General features: G+C 49.6%; 1 protein-coding gene across 2 annotated transcripts in view; it reads left to right on the forward strand.

The window, feature by feature from the left end:
• The window catches only part of rftn1a (raftlin, lipid raft linker 1a), a 32,332-nt gene that overhangs the window by 3,636 nt on the left and 3,745 nt on the right, over positions 1-24,951 (forward strand). For both annotated transcript variants that reach the window (XM_048993683.1, XM_048993684.1), the window contains 6 exons: positions 2,241-2,390; positions 14,522-14,699; positions 18,930-19,038; positions 21,415-21,841; positions 22,707-22,910; positions 24,807-24,913. In XM_048993683.1, coding sequence (XP_048849640.1) covers positions 2,246-2,390; positions 14,522-14,699; positions 18,930-19,038; positions 21,415-21,841; positions 22,707-22,910; positions 24,807-24,913 — 1,170 coding nt within the window. In that variant the 5' untranslated portion in view covers positions 2,241-2,245. The remainder of the gene's footprint in view (positions 1-2,240; positions 2,391-14,521; positions 14,700-18,929; positions 19,039-21,414; positions 21,842-22,706; positions 22,911-24,806; positions 24,914-24,951) is intronic.

A 24,951-nucleotide genomic window follows, 5' to 3' on the forward strand; every position in this document is an offset into this window, starting at 1 on the left:
CTCCTTTCCATTTTAACCCCCCCACCACCACCACCACCATCTTGCCCTCTATTAGTGCCCCCGGAGAGTGGGCTCGAGGCGGTCAAGCTGCCTGTTCTCCTCGAGCACAGTGTGGAGGATGGATGTCAGGCGTGACCTCCAAGTTTGCTACCCAGCCTTGGTGCGTGGCATGTGCTCAGAGCTGATCTAAATATACTCTTCTCAACATCTCAGCTCCTCAACACATGCAGACCTGTTAGATGCTAGATTTCACCCCCCCCCCCCCATTTTCCTTTCTTTGCATTGGTAGAATCCACAGTGTAGAGAATGAGAATGAACACAGCATGCTGCAGACCTATATTCCTCTGTGTGTGTTTGTGTGTGTGTGTGTGTGTGTGCGTGCGTGAGTGAGTGTGTATACAGTATATATAGAGACAATGAAATGTCTTCATGAAGCAGTTGGAGAACAGATGGATGGATGGATAGCTGTGGATCACTGTATATTCACTATTGGTGGTGTGGTAAACCCTCCAGGGTTTGGGGTTCGAATCCTGCCCCTGCTCTGAGCAGAGTTTGCCGGTTCTCCCCATGTTATTCACTCTTTCGTCTACAGTCCAAAAACATGCAGTCAGGATAATTGTTATCGCCAAGCTGCCCGTAGTGTGTGCCTTTGTACCACATGATGGGGCTGGTATCTGTTGGTATCCGGGATATGTTCCAGACCCCTCCCCCCAGGACCGTGTACTGGCTAAGCAGCGAGGAGGTGGGATACATTGGTCCATGACCTTAACCCTGACCATGATGGATGCGTATATATGCCTGTTCTAACAGCTTAATTTACAAATAATTCTTACTTCTTGAAATTACACTGTTTGGCTGTAAGTAGTATGGAGTTACCGCACATTCAGTTTGTTTTTGATTTAACAGTTAAATGTGCATTACCTGTCCTCCTACCAAGATGTATGTCCCTGAGAGAAGTACTTAACCTTCCTGCTTAAGTACGTATAAATAGGTTAAAGTTTAAAACTGTCATTTGATTTGGACGAATGGGTCTAGTGTTCAAATGAGAAATATAATGTTACTCTCAATCACAGTCAGCATGAATTCTTTGCTATATCGCTCTTGACGGGAATTCAGAGGAAAAATGTCCTTTTCCTCCTGCTATAGTGGCAGATGTCACGCACTTAGGATAAACAGGAGCTTAGTGTGAGGCATGTAACACTTTTCGCCCTTATTTTGGGTATAGATTAAGTGCAAAAGGGTATTTAAAAAACCCTCGTCCCTACACTGATTTTGACTGTCAAATTACAGAAATCTAACCAAAAGAATCTGTGCCGGCTACACGAAATTATTAATGATTTCTCAACGAAAGTCGTAAATAAGTGACCTGTTTATGGCTGCAGTCACAGGTTAATGTTGTAAATGTTACCCCGGCAATCTTTTTTCGTCACGGTTTGATAAACATCGCGATTGTGTCCTTTGGCGGCGAGACTCTTCGCCATTATTTCATCCCCGACTTAAAAGTCCTCGCATTTGCTAAAGCCCTTCCCGTCATGAATTACCCCCGGTCCTAATTGCGATGTATTAGGATTGCTAATTTGATTTCTTTATAATTGACTGCCTATCTTTCCATTACGTGCAGTCACCTTGCAGAATGACATGCGCCGCAATCTCATCTGCGCCCCTCCAGCCGCTCGATGGCCGGGACCGGTGTAATCAGACCTGAACAGAGCAAAGTGCCCCCGCCAGCCCCCGCCGGCTTTAATCGGCTGCACCCGATGGCCGAAGCGCTGTCACGCCGGATTAATGCGAGGGGAACCCGGCGGCCGTGTCTGAGCTCCGGATAACTAACGCACCGCGCTGCTCTCTGCTAATTTAATCCGGCTCGGGCGCCCGTGAAACGGACGTATGCTTTTATTTATTCCGATGCATCTATCAGATATGTCGCTCTTAATGTTATTTTTATGCTTGTGTCTCGCTTGCCCAGAAATATTATGTAATTCGCTTTATTATTTGCGGCTCCCCGGGGAGTTGGAGTTTAATGTTCTCCGGCTTTCATACTTCCTGTGATCAATGTATGGTGCCGGATTTTTCTTGGATCTTATGAGTTAGATCATCGCTGGAGGTCTTAGAAAATTACTTCCCGCACAGGCCTGTCAAGCCCAAGGGGAAGGGGAATCTTCAGGGTGGGGCATTTTGTGTGGGTTTCCTGTGGTGGGAGCAGGGTCACCCTTCTCACCTGTCTCTGTCCAAAAAAACAGGAAAAATGGGCTGTGGACTGCAGAGGCTGAGGAAGTCGGAGGAGAACAGCCCGGGGAAAATCTACTCCACCCTGAAGAGACCACAGGTGCAGATCAAGGTGGGGGTGGCCTACACCTACCGATTCGTGGACTTCCTCCTGGGTGCAGAAGGTGGGTAATCGCAACGTCAATATGAAGATGCAACACAACTCGGCGTAACTTTGAACACTGGTTCTGACGTGGAAAGACTGTGCTGGACAGAACCATACTGAACCCAAAGGGGAGTTCTGGGAACTGATTTCTGGGGATTCCCCTTTTGTGGGGGGGGGGGGTGTACCAGAAGCCAGAGTAGGGGGAGGAAGGAAGGGAGGAGAGGTGGCCAGAGGAAACAAAATGAAAAAGCGGCAGTATGGTGGGATTCTGGGCAAAGGAATGAATGTAATTAACAACCTCGCAGTCTGGTTTCCCAGGGTCAAAGCTCTGGTGAGAGGTTACAGAGAGACAAACACGGCATCACACAAACACACAGACCCCCTCGGGCAGAATCGCAGCTGATAGGTACAGTCAGCTGACTCTCATATCACTGGTATAATGTTTGTGAATTAGCCTAACAGGCTAACAGGTGGTTATGAGGGCGACAAAGCGCTATGTTTACAGTGCTGGGAAGTAAAAGCTGTAAAGTAAATGGGCCAAAATGACAGACCCCCGTTAGCCAGTGCGGCTGACTGGCTGCCTCTTGGTTAAGTGATGAATGAAGCTTGGAAACGCGAATCCCAAAGCGCACACACGCTGTCTCAGGTTGTGAGGTGGTGCTTAGCGCTAATAGGATGCAGAGCCCCGGGTCGGGCCGACCTTCAAACCTGTGATGTTTCATCTAGCGGTTTGTGTTTTTCAGTTCCGCCAGGTGAGAGGCTCCTCAAAGCCACCTGGTTCCTATCTGACGGGACGAATGGTACCGAGTGCCGAGCCCTTGAGTGTGTATCACTGACACGCAACTCAGAATCGCTCAAGTAACGGCAGCTGTTTGCCTTTCAGGCTCTCTTAACCAGGGTGATCTCTTTCCGATTTAACTGCCTTTAATCATAGTGCAGCTAAAATCATCCGGCTAATCGGGATCTCCAAATTATCGCAGCATTACGACTGAGAACTCCTCTGCTTACAAATAGGGGGCGCTGTGACGCTCATCGCCATCTGCCCGCACCCCTACTCCCACCACGTCGTGCAGCACCCCTTCAGCCTCCTCATTTGAATGGACCTTTCCGCGAAATCCATTTAGCATATTAACGAGCCAGCAGGCGCGCGACGTGAAACGGCTCGGAGGTAGGTCGAGTGTCACCTGATAGGACCCGATGCTCCAGGATTCGGGGTCGTCCAAATCTAAGCCTGCAGAATCTGTCCCTCAGTTTCTCCTTATCGCGCTCCCAGACAGCGGGGTCATTTATATGTAAAACTCCCCAGCACCTCGAGAGCTCATTGAGCTGGTGCGGCGACCCTAACCCACTTTTTTGTTTGCCGTATTTATTTATTTATTTCCTTGGGTCCAGTGGACCCCTATGACGAAGCGGGGGGGGGGGGCATCCCGAGGCCTGGGCGTGCGTGCGGCTGCTGGCATATTCCTTAAGGGTCATCTGTTTGTTTGCGGAGATGCGGGACGACGCCAGGGATTGGGGGAGGGGCTAACCGAGGATTTTCAGCGCATGAAGGATGCTGGTGGCAGCCAGGCATCTCAGAGGAGGATTCACGGTCAGATCCGGCGCTCGATCTAATTCCGAGCCTGTTAATGATATTATCGGCGTGACGGACAGCGGGGTGACGACTGAAATGCGATGCCGTTCCACGTCTAGACCTTGGTACTGTGGTCCCCATTGGGGGGGGGGGGGGGGAGTGGTCCTATGCACGTGCCTGACGTCAATCCACTCTGAATGACGCCGCTTGCCGTAGCGTTACCGTGACGATTTTCGCAGCTGTCTTCCCTGTCTTCTATATGTTTTGTCCTTAAGAAGCATTTTTTAAGTCCTGGCTTTTATCGCACTTTCTTCCCCTTAATGCAGGTGCAATTGTTTCTTATGGCCCATCGCGCCCCCACCCCTTATAAACACCGAAATTCCTCATCTAAGAACACAGTGCAGCCTTTTACAGTCGACCCATCCTCAGTCAGAGTTCAGATTCCTAGTGCAATATGGGACAGATCACACAGCCGGTGTCGTTAAGGGTGCCGGAATGGCAGTTTGCGTGGTGTGGGGCGTAATCCTCCGCGTAAGCGAGCCGGGCTTTGAGGCGGCGGCGGTCGAGCAGGATGGGCTGGGGCACGACTGATGCACCTTTGTGTCACGTAGCTTCGCCTGTTCTGCCGCGTGACTCGCCGCCGGCAGGGTTTCACTTCTCTCTCGCCGCGTCGGGAAACACTTCGTGGAAGCGCCGCACGCGCTTCTCTGAAACCACTTTGTTTGCCAGTGGTTGTCATGGCAAACGTGTCCTCTCGCGAGTTACGTCATCCGACACGCCACAGACATGTTCTAACTGATGCTTAAAATAAAGGTGTGTTATCAGGGCTTTTAGAAACGTATATTTGGGTATGGATGGTAAATTTTGGGAGTGCCGAGCGTGTTCAGGGGGCTGCAGTTTCGGGGTTCATTTACTCCCTATCAGTGCTGAAACCAAACCTATGCCCTTGTCTTCTCGGGCTGGGATGTCTGGGCTTTATGCAGGTCAGTGTGTATTAACACCAACCACAGAAGCCATTATACTGGACATTTATGGGACTACTGGGCTTCATAGTGTAAACGTGCCTAACACATCCTACTAAGCCGTGCATGGCTGACAGTTCACAGAGCTACTGGATCTTACCGAGACTAAGGTTTACAGTGGTGATTCTCACCTGGTTTAGTTTCAGGTGCCTGGGGTAAAGTTTGTGGGGTAGGGTGGGGGAGAGTGACTGCGGTAAGTTTTGCCGACCGAGCCGGCTGGCAGTAAAATTACAGACTTCGCGACCTACTCATAATTGTCCCATGACCCACATTTAGGTCGCATCCCCCCCAGCCAAGAAAAAACACTGGTCTGCAGCTTTGCTGCTAATTCCAGGTTTACAATTCATTATAAGTACATTATTGGCCACGTCCCTCCATAAATCTAATGAAACGAGAGCAGAGTATCTGCTGACTTGCAGGATATGGAGGAGCCTGAACGCTTCCTTCCTCTCTGGACCCTCGCAGCTGTTGCAGTGAGACCATCCGCCCAGTTCGCTCATGTAGAACTTCCTCCCCAAGCAGGACCCTCCATCCCGGCATGCTCATACCTGTGCGTCTCCATGACGACAGGCCGCAAGACATGCTAACATGCCGTCGCCGCTGGCAGACGGTCACTCCGCGTCCGTCCGTCCGCCATCGTCAGCTTTGGCCGATGTCACCTTCTGTGTGTTTTTAGCCCATCCACTTGTGTTTCTAGCCCATCCACTTGTGTTTCTAGCCCATCCACTTGTGTTTTTATCCATACATTTATGTTTGTATTCACATTTATTTATTTGCCAAGCTGCACATGAGTCAGATAACACAAGTGCAGACTACAACTGACAAGGAGCCAGGGGGGGATATACGGGGTGCAGCTGAAAGCTGATTGGTCGCCAGAGTGGCCTCTCCCCGCCACTCACCGATTCCAAACATATGATTGGCTAATAATAAGGCTGGGCCCTCTCTATAAATTATGGCGTTTCTTATGCCCGCCTCCTTCAAGGAGCCAGTTTGGGTGTAAGTGCTGCCAGGCTGAGCGTCCAACGATTAACCAGGCAGTATCAAACGTTACTGGCAGAACCACTTCCCTACATTTTGCTTGCCCATGCGCTTCGCTCACCTTTCACGGAACACGGTAGTACTTTCCTCCCCCTGGGCTTAATTCGTCTCTGCGTCCCGTGGTCCCATCAAGCGCTTTAAAGCAGGTGTTTCCATCTTCTGTAATGAAAGGTCTAATATGTCTCCGTGCCATTCGTCTAAGAACTAGCCACTCTTTTCTTTTTCATCAGCGTGATTGGACAGAGGCACTTTCCTCCATTAAGCATTGATAAAATGCATGGAAAGTGATTGTGCCGTGCCGCTCGGGGGCCGCAGTGAAATGCAGGGACTGTGCCATCTCCTGTGGACCATCATCATCATCAGTTCAATTGTACAGCAGACCCTCAGGGTCCAGCTGCCATCTTCATCATAACTTGCAGTGTCTTTTTCAGTTTCTACTCCTCTGTTAGTAGCCCCCAGTGATGGTGCCCAGTTGCCCCTGAATAAGAGGTAATACTGTTTATATCTTTATTTATTTGGCGGCTAATGTTTTATGTGCTGGTTTGTTTTCTCATTTGGCTCTCGTTTAATTTGTGGCTGAGCCTAAGGACGGCCTACAGCTTAACTGACCTCTTCTCCACGTTTGCCGCTGTAAGAAGGAAAGGTCTAAATATAGTCAACAAGAAATATACTTAAAAAAGAGCACCATGCATCCTTATCGTTAAAGACTTTCCTCTCCGTTCTTTAAAGAGGAATTCAGCCAAAATTGGACACGTGCACAGTGCCTGTGGTTCCTCAGATGCACTAAAGCCACAATGAATAACATTGATTTAATCGGCTTGTCAGTAATAAAACGAGCATTTCTGCGTTTTGTTTGTGTGACATGTGGCCGCCAGTTGGCGCTTGGCAGCCCCGCGCCTGGAGAGCGAGGTTTGCCGTCCCGTCACGCTTGCAGACGCTCAGAACGGCAGAGAACCGGAAGCCAGAGACTGAAAGTGGGCCGTTGTCTTTCAGCAAGAAAATCGCGTCTTAAAGAACACGTACAAGACCACCTGAAGCATGTGATGGGGGTTTGTGGGCCTCTGGTGAAGTATCCGCGAGGTTGTCATATTTTTAATTTGTTGTAACGAAAATTACAATGAGCTGCCCTACTTTAGCTGCCTGTCTTATGAACAGCCAATCATATCTTCCCATCCATAGCCCAAGGGGCACCAGTGGACACAGCAAACAGAAACGACAGGTGGGCAGAGGCATGAAAAACCAAGGGGGCGGGATTAACACGCACTGCCATTCATTGATTGGTTTAAACCCGCTTCCCACTGGTTGCTCTGCCAGTTCCTGGTCATTGAAATCGGTCGTTGATTGACAGCGGATGTTAATCTCACCCACTGTGGCTTTCCGAGGCCTCATTTCTCACATCGCTAGTGAACATCTGGCCTCCTCTTTGCATCTGTGCTCTTTCTTTGGGGGGGGGGAGAGGGGTTACCGCAGCACTAACGTGTTTACCTGCTCCCTTGCGCGAATCGGTATTCGGCACAGGAAGTACCTATCATCTGAGCACCTCTGCTTCCTGTGCCTCCGAGGACCTTTGCCAATTAAACAAATGATTATTAGGGCTGACTCCTGTAGTGCATGCAATTACCCGCCTGTTCTCATTTAAAGTGACGGTATTGATTTGGCTGTAATCCAGTTAGGGGACTCTGACAGGGAACTGAAGGGGACGGCCTGAAAACACAGCAGAATTCCCCTCTTTACCTCCAGCTTTTCCCTGGAACACCCATTCCTGTACCATTCATGGTTCCTGTTTGCCTGACGTGCTTTTAATACGCTTAACGGCGCTAGCGCTTAAAACGTGGGAGGAGTTTCCAACGCACGGACGGTTATCGCGTGGCAGGCAGGATGCACAGAACGTGGGCAGAGCCGGCGACGTACCCAGAACCCCCCGCTTTCCACTCGGTGACATTTTCTGCTCAGAGAAACTGTCAGAAGGCCCCCGCAAATCAGACTGGAAATGCCTAGAAAGGGGTCCATTATGACCACAACACAGGGACGCCCCACATTTCATCTGTGACCGTTTGCTTCCATCTGAAATCTGAACTTGCTTTCATCTTTTTTACTCTTGACAGTTTAGTCCCGTTACAGCCTCCCTAAGCTTCCAACGCAGAGGTATATATTTTCTGTATGCCTAAGTATTTATATATTTATTTTTTTAATAACTTCTTGAGTAACTCGTACCCATCCACCTTCGACCTAATCCAGCGTTGGCCTCAAACAAACACTAATGACCCCGACAGACCAAAAAAGGATTATAGCTGCCAGTAGCAGAATACATACGCCACACTTAGTAATTTTGATTGAGTCACGAAGCACAGTAGCTTCTGCAGTCTCACAGGGGTGAAAGCTTATATTATACAGAACGCCATAATGTCAGATTGAGGAGTGATGTTCAGCTGTTCTCTGTAGTTTGCATACAGCAGCAAAATCTTTTCCCTTTTTTTAACAGCACTGACAGTTTTCTAGTTTGGTATCTGAGTCTATATGTACTGCAGTGCTGTTTCAGTTCTGCATATTGCAGTGCGAATGTAAAAATACCAAATGTGTAATATTGTATTTAAGCATCTAGGCAACACATCAAATATAGTTTTTTTTTCTTTTAAATATGGATTTTCTCTTTAAGAATCACAGATGTTATTAACCACAGTCTGAGAACATGCTAATAGGATGTTGCCATGACGATTCCCACTTGTCACACAACGTCACTCCCACACAATTCATCAGGGCAAGTGGGTTTTCAGGGAGCTGGGGAAACACACTGCGAGAAGTGTGACTCTATTAAACTGTCACGTTGCCCCCCGAAATACATAGTTGAAATCCGGCGATATGAGAGATGACATTCAATTTTCACCGCAGGTGAGGTGGAGGGGCTGTCAGCAGGACATCAATATTAGCCGAGTGTCCCTGTAAGAAATTTTAAATGACCCAAAAAAAAAGAGGACTGCTCGTCTCTTCCGGATCGGTGTGTTTTTGACCTCTCTGGGACAGGTGTCGACTCACATCCTCAGTCATTTTAAATATAAGCATGTTTTCAGGGACTCTTTGAGCCTGAAATGGGGGTTGGTGCTCTGCCAGGATGTGAACACCCAGCTGCAGGGGACGAACTTCAGCATATCAACTCACATCTTGCACTTGGTCGTATTCTGCCGGCCGGGGTTTGCCTTCATGAACCCGGCTGACCTGTTTTGACACATCCCTGGTCCCTCTGAACTGAGCTGAGATCAGATGCATTGCTTTTCGCCTTCTCTTCTTACTCATGATTCGAGGGGGGTGTTGGTAATTAACAGTTCTCTAATTATGGGAGGGGGGTATCTTAGTAGGTGTCTCTACTGGGCCTTATGTGATGATGGGAGATGTCCTTCATCTACTCGTAGTTCTGCTGAAACACGTTGAGTGATTAAAGCATTACCAGAATGCCATCTTAGGGTCACCTACTGCAGTGAATTTTAACTTGGTAACATCAAGGTTAAATGAAGATATTAAGAGTGCATCTATATTTAGCCTATATTACCAAGTATATTGTGGGAAGAGATCTGTCTGTTTATCGGCGATGAATGGGAAGATGTGTGAAGTCCCGCGCCCCCCCCTTCCCACCAATCAGACAGGACCTTTCACCCATTCCTGCCCATTGGCCCTCCAGATGGTTTATCGTCAACCAATGGGTGGTCCCTTCTGTTGAGGAAGTTGTGGAGCTAAAAGACCTCAGTTGTCTTTTTACCCAAATGCTTTCGTTGGAATATTCTGGGAAAGTTTGGTTTTAGTCAACAGGTCACGGCTGTGATAGTTGGGCGCAGTAGCAGCTGAGAAAAAGTGCGTCTTCCGTGCGTCTATTTATCAAGCCCTCGAACCCAGTGTGGTAGAGCTAAATAGCTGAATGCCAAGAATCACCTCTGGTCCTCAACCATCGTTAATCATCCAAACACACAGTGACTTGAAGGCCGAGAGCAGACTCCCAAACCGGAAGTGTATTTTGGTCGAGTGCTCGTTACTAAGAAACCATCTTCTCGGTTTCACAAGAATTGGGGCCAGCGACGTCTGCTTCCGGTTCGAGAAACGTGCAGCGCTCCGTTCGTTACGGCCGCCTCTTCCTTTTTCGGTAAACGCCATCCAGATCACCTTATGTGTGATTTATCACGATTTCATCCTGCTCCCGCGTCAGCAAGCCGTTGCTTATAAGATGCGTAACATTTGGCGAGATGCTGACGTGTCTTGATTAGCCTGTCAGAAGTGTTAAGTTTAAGTCACTGGAAAATCAGGAGCTCCGTTCTCATCGCTGCAGATTTCCACCACCTCAGTGGCAGGCTGTAGCTTCAGCCAGTATGCTGGGTAGTTGCATGATATGTGCATATTGCCTGAATTAAATTAAGCTGCATGTGGCTGAAAGTATATTTAGGGTTATGTTTTATACATTTTTCTACAGTTTCAGTATGACCTCATCCCCAGCCGCCTAGGCATTGGGGTGCGAAGCCACCGTCCCAAGCTGTGCACTCCTCAAGCGCCTAGCTGTCTCCTAGCAACACTGACGACACCAGCGGCTCAGAGACTTCTGGTCAATCAGATCCCGCATTCGAAGATTTATTGTCTCATGGAGACAAGCCAGCATTCAAAACCCATTTTACCTCCAGCGTCCATTACTTACCGCTTAACTTCTTTAGATAGGTCTGTCACTGAAATCTTTTTAGGACACAAATAATGGCCCCGCGCGCGGAAGCCAGCTTGTAGCGTTGGCGTGCCCCCCCAGGCCGCATCAGCCAGGGTGGAAAAGGAGGAACGAGTCTTTAGGTGTAGAGCTTCGCCAAAAATATGCAGAGTTCGGTCTCGTTTGCAGTCTCTGACTGACTCGAAACATGACAGTTCTGCAGTCACAGTGGGACGTCTCGCGGGCTGCAACTCCAAATACCGCTTCAGTATTTGGACTCTTAATAAGCTCTTCCTGGTCTTTAGCTCTTGTTTCTTATCGATTTACCTCGATTGTACCCGGTATAAATAGGCCTCTGAGTTGTTTACTGACGACCATTTGCCTCGAGGGCGCTATGCACGCGCGGGTTTGGGGCCAGGAGTCGATAATGTCTGCCCAACTCTTCTGACATTTGTCGGAGTGCAGATCCCAGAAACCAGAGTGACAGTGATTTTCTCATCTGCTCTTGGTGGAAGATCCCCGGTACAGTAGCGCTACACTGCCCCCCCAGCCCAGCTTCAGTAGCGTGGCCTTTCGCACGCCCCCCCGCCCATCATGACGAGTGGCGAGACGTGCGCCACTCCTGCGACACTAAGTCATTAGTCTTCTAAATCACCATAGAGGCGGACTGCCGGAGCCGTGGCCGGGGGGGGCGGGATGTGACAGACTTTCCGCAGCTACCGGGTCACTCCCTAGGGGGGCGGACTGCGGCACCACGGTCCAGCGGCAGTCACACCGTCTGATTGGAACCGCCAGGTTGTCAAATCCTGTTTATATCCTCCCCTGTTGGGCGACGCAGAAACGTGCGGATCTCATTTCAGATGTAGCCGTCTGGGTCTCCCCTCAGGCCTGGAAAACGGATCATGTGGGATGAAAGATATGGCCGCCATTTGCCCAGGTGTTCCGGGTTCGAGGCGGGCATGCTTTGGTATATCATGTGAATCCCCCTGGAATAAAAACGGCGGCTTATTTGCGAACTGGGACAACGCATCAGAACAACAGATTGCGGCTGATCTTATTAACGCCTTTTCCGGACGAGTCGAGCTAATTTATTCTTGGCTATTTTTCTCTCGGGGTTGATGCAAATCGGCCTCAAAGAGGCCTCCGCCCCTCTCCCCGCCCACAGACCATGCATGGAAAGGAGGTCCTATCATTCCTGAGCTTGTTTCACAGAAATTATTTGTTTTTGAATACAGCTCTCCTCAAGGTGCTTTTCAGAACACTGGTGGTATTCCGGAACTCCCCAGAAGGTTCCGTATGCAGTCTATGGGACGGCTTCTGGTCATTAGAAGTGGTGTCAGCTTCCGGATGAGTGAGCATCTCACTGTACCTGTCCTCAGTCGGAAGGATCATTCTTTGTTCCAGATTTTGCTGTTGCCAACCTTCCCAGAATTCCTTGCAAATATCCTGCAACTTGATGTACATATTCTGGGTGCCTTAATATCCCGTCAGGTTTGTTCTGATTAGCACACTGGCCCCCCACCGCCCGGACTAAGAAGGTATTCGTGCCTGTTAGAGGACTTAAGGAGGACGTCTTTGTTAACTTGCTGTTTACTCGCATGAAACTAGCAGCAGTTGGTAAAAGTATTTCCACAGACACAGCCCCAGCGAGGATCCTCACATAATGGTGGTATTTGACTGCCACCATTGGTCTCCTAGTGAGCAGATTCAATGTTCAGAAAAACACCGTGACTCTGATGTCAGTGTTACAGGGATGGGGGACGGGGTGGACAATCGTACAAAAAGGAGTGAAAATACAGGACAATGTAGTATGAGGAAATACTCAATAACGAGCGATAAATAGGTGGTGCAACTGGGGGGGAGAAGAATATAATTATGTGCAAATAGTCGCAAAAGTAGTAAAGTAACACCCCGCGGTTCCCCCTGAGGGTCATAACGGCTAACGATTTAGGTAAAGAAGCAGGATGAAGTCACATCCTAGAGACAGAGACAGGCGACAGGGCCGGCTGATTAAAGAGCAGAGATATTTCGATGGGCAGCTGAGGATGAAGGGCTGACTCTGTCCATTAGTCTTCCAGCGAACGCGTTTATCAGAAAACCGCACCGTGATGAATTTCATGAATCGCCGCGCCGGGGTTATTGTGTACCGCCGGCGTGTGTGCGGGCGCTTCCCAGACGTCCGCTTCCCTCTGCAGCATTATTCCGCTGCGCCTCCCTGCCGTCACGCCCTCAAAAATCATATCAGAAAAATAACGGCGCTTTAGCCAATCGATTGGTCCGTGTTCTTCCCGCTGACGCGCCCCAGCAGGTACGTCCTGCCCGCCGGTTTGCGCACCTGGCTGAATTTTGCCCGATAATTTGCACCATTCCTCTGCATTCTTAGCAAGTGATTCATCGCTTCTGAGCAGAAATTAACAGCAATAAATAAACTAAGACGCCACGCTCACAAGAAGCTTTTCCTTTTAATGTTAATCTGTTGATTATGCCTGGCAGCTCTCAGTACAACTCAAATAGGAATCGTCTAAAAATATTTACTTATGGAGAACACACTCCTGTCCTGAAGGCTTAATCTCTTACATTTTACTGCATGTTCATATTTTCCCTCCGTTTGTCTCTGCGATCCGGCTTCAGTATTGTAGCGTTTCTACTGATATTTTTCATTTTAAATCCAGATGCACACAATGTGCCCACTGTTCACCGTACCATTCAGCTTTCATTTATTAATCCATGTCCTATTTACTTTTTTTAGCACACATTCCTCCCTCCTACGCTTTCGTTAGCCGACTGAATGGGGGCGCTGCTGGGCCTCTGATAGGCTTTCGCTGGGCGCCCCCCCATAGCCTATGCCATCCTGGCACAGGTAGACGGGGCACTAGCGCCTGGCGGCCGTGCTCGTTAGCATGGCCTTGCTGCCTTTGATCCACAGCTGGAGACAGACACACAGCTGTTGCTGCGGTTACAGGCTTAGTAGGGGGGCCGGGGAGGGAGGGGGGGGGTCTGTGGCCCTGTTCCTGCTCTCCCCTACTATAGGATCCGCTGATGCACTGGCTCACTAATGCTCCTTTTAAGCAGTTTCGGCTCGGCGCTACGTCCTTCGGGGTTTAAGCTTCTAAATCCTGCAGAGAGGATATAAGCACTGAAAGGTCCTTTAAGGTTCCGTTTTTGTGAATATTAAAAGGCTTGAGGTTTAACTGTGCTCTCACCCACCTGTGCAGGAAGTGGCCCGCGTGAGGCCCCGCCTCTTCCTGTCTGCGCTCCCGTGTGTCTAGCTTTGCACGTCTGTGTTGTGACTGACGAACCATGTGACCGCTGTTCCCATCTGGATCGCAGATTCAGTTCCTCTGCTGTCACACCTGCGTATTTCTGTGCAGATCCCTTCCCAGGAGCATCGGTGTGCTGTTCTGACTCTTTATGTGTGTGTCTGACTGCCTAGACTTTGTAACAGACTGTCTCACCTGTGGATTCTGCTTTGTGGTTTACCTGTGTGTCTGTGCTGGTAGCCTGTGTTTTACCTGGGTGATTTACCTGTGTGTCTGTGTTTTGCCTGTACATTTTACCCTGTCTGAGGCTAATTGGACTTGCTAATTGTTGGTGTGCGTGTGTGAGTGACTGGTGTGTGAGTGTGCCCTGCGATGGGCTGGCCCGGCCCCCCATCCTGGGTTGTCCCCTGCCTAGTGCCCATTGCTTCCAGGATAGGCTCCGGACCCCCCGCAACCCAGTTGGATAAGCAGTTTGGAAAATGGATGGATGGATTTTACCCTGTGCCTATACTGGTAGCCTGTCTGACTTCCCTGTGTGATTTACACGTCTGCTCTGTTCTGCCCCCTGCCCCCACCCCATCACAGCGCTCCCCGGCCCCTCGGTGCTCTGCCTGTCCTCGGTCAGGGACCTGCCTGGGCGGCTGAGGGAGCTGTACCTGCAGGGCTTCGTCCTGGCGGCTGTGCACCCCTTCGTTCACCCCTGTGGCCCGGAGGGGGTACAGAGGCAGCTCCACCGCGCTGTGCTCATTCGGCTCTCTGACAGGTGAGCCCGGCGCCCCCAGCACGCTGCCCCCCCCCCCCGAGATCCCGCGGGTCACCGGCATCCGCCGGAATAATAAACAGGCCGTTTTAGGCACGTCAAAGGGACACGGAAAAACGAGGTTTGAAGTTAAAATAAAGTAACAATGTCATTCTGTCTTTCAGTTTATACTGCGGTCAGTGTAGGTTTTGGGATTAAAATCCTAGGGAGGTCTGTCAGACCGTGCCTCCTGGTTTTGTGTTTCAAGGGCTTAACTGAGATTTCCAGAGCTCGAATCGTCCCTTTTGATGGATTATGTAAGTAATATGAAGTTCTCACATGCTGCTAGTCTTTCAGTAAGAATCGTGTGCACAGAAGGGTGCCTTCGCCCTTAATTATCGTTGCATTTCTTGTTGGGAAGGTCAGCGGTTGAGACGCTAAGCCCTCCCACGTGCCTTTGATAAGTCCTCTGAGGACCGGGCCATCTAAAGGCTCTTGCTGTGCGGTAGTCAGTCCACGGTGCATGCTGGGGTTTTGAAGTTTCCGGAAGGACCAATCGCCTCCTTGTTGGATCCGAGTGGCATTGGGGGTCTTGGTGGAGAGTGGCTGCCTGATCAGAGCTATTCCAGCTTCAGGCTGCAGATGTTTCCTCCTTGGCTCCCATCTGTGGAGCCTTCCCTCTCGCTGGGGCAGGATTCCCCAAACCTTGAAAATCCATCACTGGTCTGTGTACATGCCAGGTTTCATTCTGACTAAGCACTTATGTACTCAACTGAACTAATTCCCTGGCCGGAGTTGTACAGTATTCCCTGTCGATTCTGATTTCATGTAAGGTAGATGAAGGACACCTCCCAAAACTCCCAAGTCACTTCCTGTGCTTCATGTTAGAATCTGCTTCATCTTTCCATACTCCTAGAAGGTGGTACTTCCTGTTAGAAGGTGGTACTTCCTGTTAGAAGGTGGTACTTCCTGTTAGAAGGTGGTACTTCCTGTTAGGTGGTTGCCCCCCCTCTTCTTCCATAACATCCCCGTCCAATGAAAATGTCCGCTAGCAGTGACAGTTTGCTGTAATTGGAATATGCCCATTCTGCTGTCTTCTGATAGCCTGTGACGATGCCTTAGCATTTTACATTTGACAATTGACTGATGAAAAGATGCTTTATGAAGTCATCTGTTTAGCTAGTATTTATATTTGTATTAACATTTCTGTTCATAATGGTCATTTGTATGGATTACTTTGTATTGCGAATTTTAACAATTTAATGTTGCTGGCTGGAGTGAGATTAGTTGATAAAATATATAAAGTGAGATCTTGTTGACATTGACATCCATGTGACTAAACCACTCACTGACGGCTGTGTAAAGATGACATTTTTAGGTTTATTTAGCAAAGCACTATCTCAGAAGAAGTGTTTTTTCACACTCTTGAAATAATGGAATTTCGGAGATATATGTTTTTCATAGGACAGCGACGATAATATGGTTACGTGGTGTTTGCCGGTAGATGCTGAACAACCACAACGGCACAATGAGGGAGATTAATTCCATCCCGTGGATGCCGACCACAGGCCAGGTGACCCATAATTCAATGTGGTCCAGCAGTCAAATGTGGCCTTTTGGAATACGGTCACTGTCTCTGTGGATCCGTCATTTGATGCTGCATGACCGAAGGATAAGTGTGTGTGTGTGTGTGTGTGTGTGTTTGTCAGATATACTTACAGTGTGATACAAACCTGTTATTTTGATGTTGTGGGGACCAACGGGAAACACAATTTTATATAAATCTTTGACTGAGATCAAAAAACTAAAAATGCCAGAAGTCTGGTTACTTGTGGTTAAGGTTACGGTTAAGGTTAGGGTTAAGGTTAGGGTTAGGGTTAAGGTTAGGGCTGGGAGGGGTTAAGGTTGTCATTGCTGGGGACTGGGTTTTGCCCACAAAGATATGAATAGAGGTCTGTGTGTGTGTGTGAGTGGATAGTATACCTATCCTTATGGGGGCACAATGTCCCCATAACGTGATAAATATCATTTTTTTTCCCTTATGGGGACCAGTTTCCTATACTTATGGTTACTTATGGTTATGGTTAGGGCAGGGTGGGGGTTAAGGTTGTCATAGTTAGCGTTAGCATTTTTCCCATAGAAGTGAGTGAGTGGGCCCCATAAGGATAGGTATACCCTGTGTGTGTGTGTGTGTGTGTGTGTGTGTGTGTGTGTGTGTGTGTGTGTGTGTGTGTGTGTGTGTGTGTGTGTGTGTGTGTGTGTGTGTGCATAATGAGATTGAGAAGGTGGGGTAATGGGCCATTTTGACAGTGTGGAGACCGGGGTAGGGGGATGAAGGCGACCGGGGGGGCAGCGCTTGATGAAATCGACCGATAGAGGCGAAAAGATGCTCTCCTTTTGATCCTTCCCCCCCCCCCCAACCCACCCATTTCATCTCTGCGCTTGTCACCGTGGAGACAACGGCTTGCATCAGCACCTGCCCCAGGGGGATGGAGAGCACAAAAGCCAACAGTGAGCATCAGCGGCTGAAAAGGAGAGACACACGCGGAATAACAACCTGAAGTCGAGCGGCTCGTTGGTGATTTCCTGCCTACGGAGAGCAAAAAAAGAAAAGGATTTTAGCATTTAGCAAACGGCTAAATGGGGACACGCGCCTCGGCGAATCCGCTTCCAGGATTCGCTCGACGTCACATGTACCCAGGCCTCTTCTGTTCAATCTGGACGCCTCCATTCATTCTTATTATGCAAATGTGTTTCCACCAACGTTGGATCGACGTTCCGTAAGAACTCCGGATCCTTCTATTATTCCCAGAAAATCCCGTTTCACATCTTCCGCTTCCCCTCGCACCCACTAACAACGTTCGCCTCGGGCTCCATTCAACCCCCCCCCCCCCCCCCGACATATTTGAGTTACTCTGAAATTGAATTAGCCCTGATTTGTTGTGTAACCACTCTTAAAAATTAATTTAAAAAGTAAGTAAATGGGCCATACTCAGTTCCGTCGAGATGCTTGGAGGGCAGTCGTCACGTCACGTCACCCTCTGCCAGGGGCTCAGCGATCGTCACCTACCCCCTTGCTATTTGCAGGGCATCATGCTTTTGGGGGGGGGGGGTGGCATAATGAAAGCCAGAGTCCAAGAGAGAGACGCATGCTGAATTATTAACACTAATAATTAGCTGATGCTGTAGGATCATCACGCAAACCCCAGGGCTCCAGATACGCTCATCAGGGAGAGATTAGTGGGCTTTATAATTACCTTAATTAGTGAAACGCCAGCACAGCCAGGGACGTGTTAGGGCGGCAGCAGAGAAGCGTGAACGACGTCTCAGGGGGTGTGCGGAGAGTTACGCACAGAGTTACGATGGCGGTGAGAATTGAAAGGTCATCAAAGCCACTGTCTGGGTTTGGCCAAAGGACTGGTGTCCCAGATCAGTAAAAAGAGACCCCCCCCCCATGAACCTGAGCCCATCCACAAGTGACTGCTCAAGCTGGCCTATCAAGATGGATGGGTCCCATCGAAAAATATGGCAGCGGTGATACAGCGAGAGTCTTTCCTTAAGGTCCCTGCTTTCCTCCCTCCCATCCATGCGCTACTGACAGATCTGGCCCCCCCACAGTAAACCCCAGAGGTCACCACACCATGCTGCTCCAATTTCCAACAATGCCGTTCGCTGTATTGATGTTTCGGGGCGGCATCGTGGATCCCAAGCTCCTGTGAGATGATTTCAAAGTCTTTTTTAACAGCCGCCTCGGGGCCCCAGAAAGTCAGGGTTTTGGGGGGATTTAGGTCGGTTCTGCCAATGCGGTGGTCTTGCAGCGTAGGGTGGGATTAATGTCCACTGCCGTGTGATTGCCGTGGATTGGCTGGGCGTGCCGACAGAGTTTATCTGGAAGCTGGATGCCTTGAGGGGAGCAGGATGACCTTACGCTTCCTATCAGCGGGATGGGAGCTCGGACAATGGGAAGAACGGTTGCCGGTCTCATGGAATGTTGGGATTTCCTCTTGTAAAAATAGAGCTTTTCATTGGTTATAAATAACCGCAGTCTCAAGGTGCACGATTCCGGATTCGAAATGAAAAACAAGGCGTGTTTAGCCTGTTTATCAACCACACTGTAGGCACACGTGTCATAATATTATTTTAATAGTTTACATAGTCATTTCAAAAATGTGTAATTTGAAAAATGTGTAATGTTCTGGATCATGTGGACGTCGCTCAGTGTGTGTCTCTGCCTACCCCAAACCCTTCTTGCAGTACTGACAAGAACCAGGCCCAGGGTGAGGCCCAGTATCTGGAGGCAGACCTGGTCCTGTCCGCCGAGCAATTCCCAGATGCAGAGCTGATACATGGATACATAAAGAAGGTGAGACCCAGGGCCGGCCGGGAGGTAGGCCAGTCTGGCAGTCAGCCAGCTCTCATGAATCAAGTAAATAGCGCCAGCCAGACCCATCGCAGGGGAACAGCAAGTTGTAAGTTGTCAAAGTCTAAAAACAAGCATCCGTCCACCCTTCCGTATTGCATAACCACCTATTTAGTACAGGGTCACTGGTAGCCTGAAGCTCCTCCCAGGACGGAGAGGCTCGGGACTCCCTGGGTGGGACGCTAGTTACAAAATAAGCATAAAAAGTGAAAAATGAAAAGAAAAATTATATGTAAGTCGTGACTTATGCAAATGCATTGCAGGGGATTATAGTGGGTAAATGAAGACATTAAGGCTGCTGTGCGATCCTGTAAATTTAATTGCATATATGTAAATAGGTGGCAGCGGCGTGAAGCTAAGTTCATTTCAACCTGTTTCAGCTTCTGGTCCCAGGTGGTACAGAGAGCGAGCGGCAGGGTCGTTACGTTCAGATCTGCACGGCGTGACCGTGTGAAAGGAGCAGGCTGAAGGTCGCTCAGGCAACGGCGGCTGCCTCTGGCGGGGGACGGATTGTATTATCGGTCGGATGGGCTGCGCCCAGATGTAACGCTTCCTCTTTGTGTCTTTTTTTATGCAGTTCTGTTGTGTTCCGCTTACTCTTAAATTTACGCTGTTTTGTGAGCAGTCTGCCGCTATCGGCCGACCTCCTCCAAAGGCTTCGGGTAGAGCGGCGCTCACGTAACTGAGACGTTTCAGGGCCTCGTCCCAGGAGGGGCTATGCAGTTGAACCCTTGAGGAAGGACTTTTGCCTGAACCCATCAGTAGGTAATATCCTGCTATATAAATAGGTGGGAAAAAATCTACATTTAGGTCAGTGTTTTTAGCCGATGCTTATCCAAAAGGGGCTGATACTGGAATTTACCGGAGCAATTCATGTGGCACTGGGTATGTACAGATGGATGGACGGATGGATGAGTGTGAGTGTAGCACCTAGGTTCAAGAGTATATCAGCAGGTCCCTTACTGGCATTTGAGCTCCAAACCTTTGTGCTACTTCTCAGCGTTGTTAATCACTGTTTACGTTAAAAGGATTACCGGCTAGTATTTTTATATATAATCTGCTAAAACGTACATTACAAACAAACGGGCCGCAGAATCCCAAGCAGCACCATCAGCACCGGTCCGTCACGCCCAGGGAGGTTGGCATCTCTCTGATTACTACCGCGACTCAAATTCATTCTCTTTCATTCCTGCAAAACCTGTTTCCAGTTCGTCACATGAGCTAAATTCGCTGGATTAAGGCTGGGATCCTCCGCGAATCTGATGCCAGGCACGTCCAAACGGTCCTGTCAGCGCCGGTCTCTCCGGTGCCAGACGCCACTGGCACTGTCCCTCGTCTTCTATCACCTCCATTCAGACTGATATGAATTTACACCCCCCCGCACATACTCTGTGTTCACGGTAAATGGCACTGTCACGCTGTGGAAGAGGATTCTCGGGCGAGGGAGGAGGAATAGGTGCCCCCCACCCCCGTTATCACTGGCTTTATTGTTTCGAGTGTCATTTAACGCTAAACAGCCAGGGGGTCAAATATCTCGTTGTGTTTATGCACACATCAGGGGGGTGGGGCTCGGTCGCGCCCGGCGGCTTGGCATTATTAAAGGGAGATAATAGTGGGGGGGTCGGGGGTGTGCAGCCCCGCCGCTTGGCGGTTAACAATTCCATTCTGGCATTGTCTCGGAAATGCCAGCTGACGATTAATTTAGGATTGTCGCCGTCGGTAATGTCCTTGGGGGAGCTCCGTGTGCACTGGGGTCGTCAAAACCCCCCCCCCCCCCCCCGCCCAGTGCGTCTCTGCCAGCTCTGATTTGTTTACGCCGCCGCTCACGGGAATGTGAACAGTGCTGTTTGTCACGCCACCTTCCTCAGACGTCCCGTTTAGCGTCCTCACGGTGATTCGCTCTGTTGGGGTGGCTTGGTTTACTAACGAGGTTCGATTATAACCCCCCCGGGACTCGGTATCCTCAGAAAATTAGGGGCGTCAAAGACCTGAAGGAGCAGCACCTTGTCGAATGAGTGATCGGCGCTCGGATCTTTCCAGAAAATCGCCTGCCGCCCCGTCTGAGAGCGGCTTCCTGTAGCGGCTCTCCGCGGTTCGTAAAATTCGTCTCTCCAGCCTGAATGCAAACTTAAATAAACAATCTATTTCTGGATTATTCCCTTTCGCCTCACGTCTGTCACACCAGATCATCCTCAAGCTCTATAAATCCCAAAGAAGTGACGCATGCTCGTGTCTCGGCTTGCTAATATTCTCGACATTAGCGGCGGTGCCGTGTTCCGTGACACGTTCAGGTTCATGTGAGGTTTCTCACTCCGGCAGGTGCAGGACGTGGCGGAGCTGGGCAGCTTTTTCGCGGGCTTCCTCCACCAGCCAGGGGAGGCGCTGTGTTCCTCAGGACAAGGCGAGCTGGAGGACTTCTCCCTGTCCCTCCACTCCAGTCCAACGTCTGTCCAGAGAGACTGGTCTGACCAAAGCCAGATCGAGAGCCCCAAGCATCAATCTAGATTGGAGGAGCAGGACCGAAAGATGGAGAACGGTACCAGGGAGGATGATGGAGACCGTCAGCCGGACGGGCAGGAGACTGAGGCCCCCAAGGGCCCAGACACCCAACCAGAGGCCCGACTGGATGAGAGTGGGCAGAGCGGCTCCCGAAACAGCACAGACTCCCCATCCACCTGTGACAACAACCAGGGCAAATCACCGGGCAGGGGGGGATGTCAGGCGAGGCCTGCGAAGCACCACAGCAGTGAGCGCCCCCACCTCACTCACTATCGCCGCCCTACTGATGCCACCTTATATGTCACCTGTGTTTTTCAGCCTCCAGGAGTAGCAGGGTGACCAGTTCATTACGTCTAGCTATGACCCAGATGCAATGGCGCTAATCTCTAAATTAGATGCGACACTTTCCATGTGGCGCTGGGCACCTCTGATGCGTCTTGGCTCCGATTCCGTTCAGCGGTCTCGTTCCGGGGAGTCTGATGTCTGTCTTCCTTTAAAATATGAGCAGAAGGTTCCACTCTGGCCTCCCCAGTTTGGGTGAGCAGATGGGGATAATCAGCTTTAACTCCCTCCCCGTGAGATTTTTATTATTATTATTATTATTATTAATAATATTATTACCGGTGGTCGTGGCCTGTTAATACCCACATTACAGCTGGAGTTATCGGTACAGGCTCCTGGAAACCTTGCGTAGCGAAACGACTGCGCATATTTAAGCTGACATTTAATGGCTAACCCCTCCCCTGGGGTGTCTTCTTAGACAAAGCGGTTTTATAGAGGCAAAAGTTGCCACAAAAAGAAGCCCCCATCACCCCCCCCCCCCCCTGTTGATGAACAGCGAGCTCCTATTGGACAGGAAAGCTGAACTCCTGAATTAGCAGTAAATTGGTTTTCAGCAATGAACTGCTTTCTCAATGATAAAAAAATAATAATTCCACAAATAACTTTGAGTTGTTTACCCTGATATAGAGTAATAAAGTACTGGATGAAAGAAGGTAATGGGAAAGATGCAGTCAGTTTTTTATATTGGTTATTTTTTTAGTCGTCCATCCGGTGTTTTAAATAAGGTTTATTTGGTTTGGTCTTGACCTTCTCCTGTCACCTGCCTGTAGGGTTGGAGCTCTTTGCCTTGTTTAGCCACATGGAGGCGCCAGCGAGTCTTCAGAGGTACTACACTGTGAAGGTGCCCCTGCGCGTGCAGCTGTGCAACGGGGCCATCAGCAGCGTGGACGCCAACTGGTTGGATCACATGACCCAGCACTTTTCCAGCGGTGCCTTGTTGGTCGACGCATACTTCCAGCTGGGGAGCGACAGCGGTACGCGCGCGCACACACACACACACACACACACACACTCAGAGATGATCTACGCAGATGTCAGCCAAAACCTTGTGGCCACCCCCGGTGCTGCCGGTCTATCTGGCACTGGGCCGTCACGGACCACAAGCCATTGGCTGCTTCTCCCACTAACTTCCCAACGAACAGCTATTTCCTCACACTGGCGGAGTGTCTGAGTTGGCCGAGAAACACCAATGGAAAGATAGTGACTCATTGTGTGCAGAGAGAGCACCGCCATCGGAGTCTGGGTCACGTGGCACTATGAGTGGGTTCAGTGTCGCCAATGTCACCCCCCACTCCCCCCCCCCGTGGTCTCACTGGGCCTCCATTTGGGCTCCGCAATTGTTCTGCTCTGCGGTTTCTACCGACGCGTTTCTTGCTATTTCTGCGGAGTCTGAGTCGCCCTTAAGCCCAATTGTATTTTTCACATCACTATCCACATGACCCGGGACGAGGGGGTGGTAGGAAGGGGAGGGACAGCAATAATGGGCGAGGTTGTGATGCAGCATGATCACCACCAAGATTCACGGAGGTCCAATGTCACACCACTAACCCTCATTGTCACTGTTGCCAAATCTATGACTTCCACTCAGCCCCCCCCCCCCCCCCCCTCCACTGAAATCCACAAACCAAGCTGCCCCAGCCACCAGCAAGCTGGGGTGTGCATCAGGCGCGTGGGGGGGGCAAAATGTACCAACTGAAACCTCCCAATTGATACAGACAGTCAAGCAGATAAGAGGATCTTCTTTCAGAGGGGATTCGCGTATAATAATGGAGGGTTTATGAGGTACCCAGACCTGGGAGCGTGTTCACGCCCAAAACGATACACAACCCCATGGCAACACACACCACAGCGAACACAGCACTCTCCACATCCACAGCACATCAAAATATGCATGAAAATGCCCGGAACTCCGAAGGTCTGTCTAGAGTAAGAGCTATTTTATTTATTTATTTATTTTTATCAAAAACGGGGACGAATCAAATTAGCGTAAGTGCTCAGATACACTAGGCTTGACATTTAACTATGGCAAGCGACAAAAAACTAAATACGGGAGATCAAGTCGGCTGCCGGCTGCTGTTTCGTTTCTGTTCCTCTTTGTGTAGCAGAATCTGCTATGGGAAATAACGCGTATAATCTGCCAGAAATGCAATTACTTGAGAATAGGGAGACACTGACTGGGCGGCACAGTAACTGAGGAAATGACATATCCCATGCGGTAGTGCTTAGCTGGCAAACCGTGCTAAAAATTGCAAAAATTGCCACGCGATTTCGGAGCTACGTCGAAGATCTCTGTCTTATTGGTGTGTGGATTTCTCTGCTTGTTTGGCCAGGGATGAAAGACGCGACTCCATGTCTGAGGAGAATTAATCCCGCCCACACCCTTTGCTGTCAATCAAACAACTCTCTGACTCCTGATTGGCCAGATGGTATGGGGCATAGACGAACACAGAGCAGATGGATTATTGCCCCGTATGTACAGGAGCCAGGATCACCATAGAGTCATGTATGCCGTAAAGATGGCCTTGCAAGGAGAACGAAAACATCTGGTTGTAAATTTGCAAACTAGGATGGTACATTTTTAATCATCTATCTAAAATAACTTACAGTAGGGAAGAGTTACAATTTGTATGTGCTCTCTGGGGCTTGAACCCACAACCTTTGCATTATTAGTGCAGTATTTAAAAAGGTGAACTCATAACCCACAGGCTGACAGCTGAAATCCCAGGAGAGCATTGCTGTTGTACCCTTGATGATTCTCTAATCTGAGTCGCCTCCAGTTAAATACCCAGTTGTACGAACGAGTGAAGCGTGCAAGTCAGTCAGCCGTGGAAAACAAATGTAAATGTGTTTTTCCTCGTGCTCCTCTGCAGATTTCCCCGGCAAGCTGGTGGAGAGCGTGTTTGTATTCCAGGAAGGAGATTCCACCAAACCCATGGCGTACGACGCCATTGTGGTGGAGCAGTGGACCATCCTCAACGTGAGTGCAGAGCACCGCTCACTCATCACGCTCCTGTC

The sequence above is a fragment of the Brienomyrus brachyistius genome, chromosome 23 (genome assembly GCF_023856365.1).
Source record: "Brienomyrus brachyistius isolate T26 chromosome 23, BBRACH_0.4, whole genome shotgun sequence".
NCBI lineage: Eukaryota > Metazoa > Chordata > Actinopteri > Osteoglossiformes > Mormyridae > Brienomyrus > Brienomyrus brachyistius.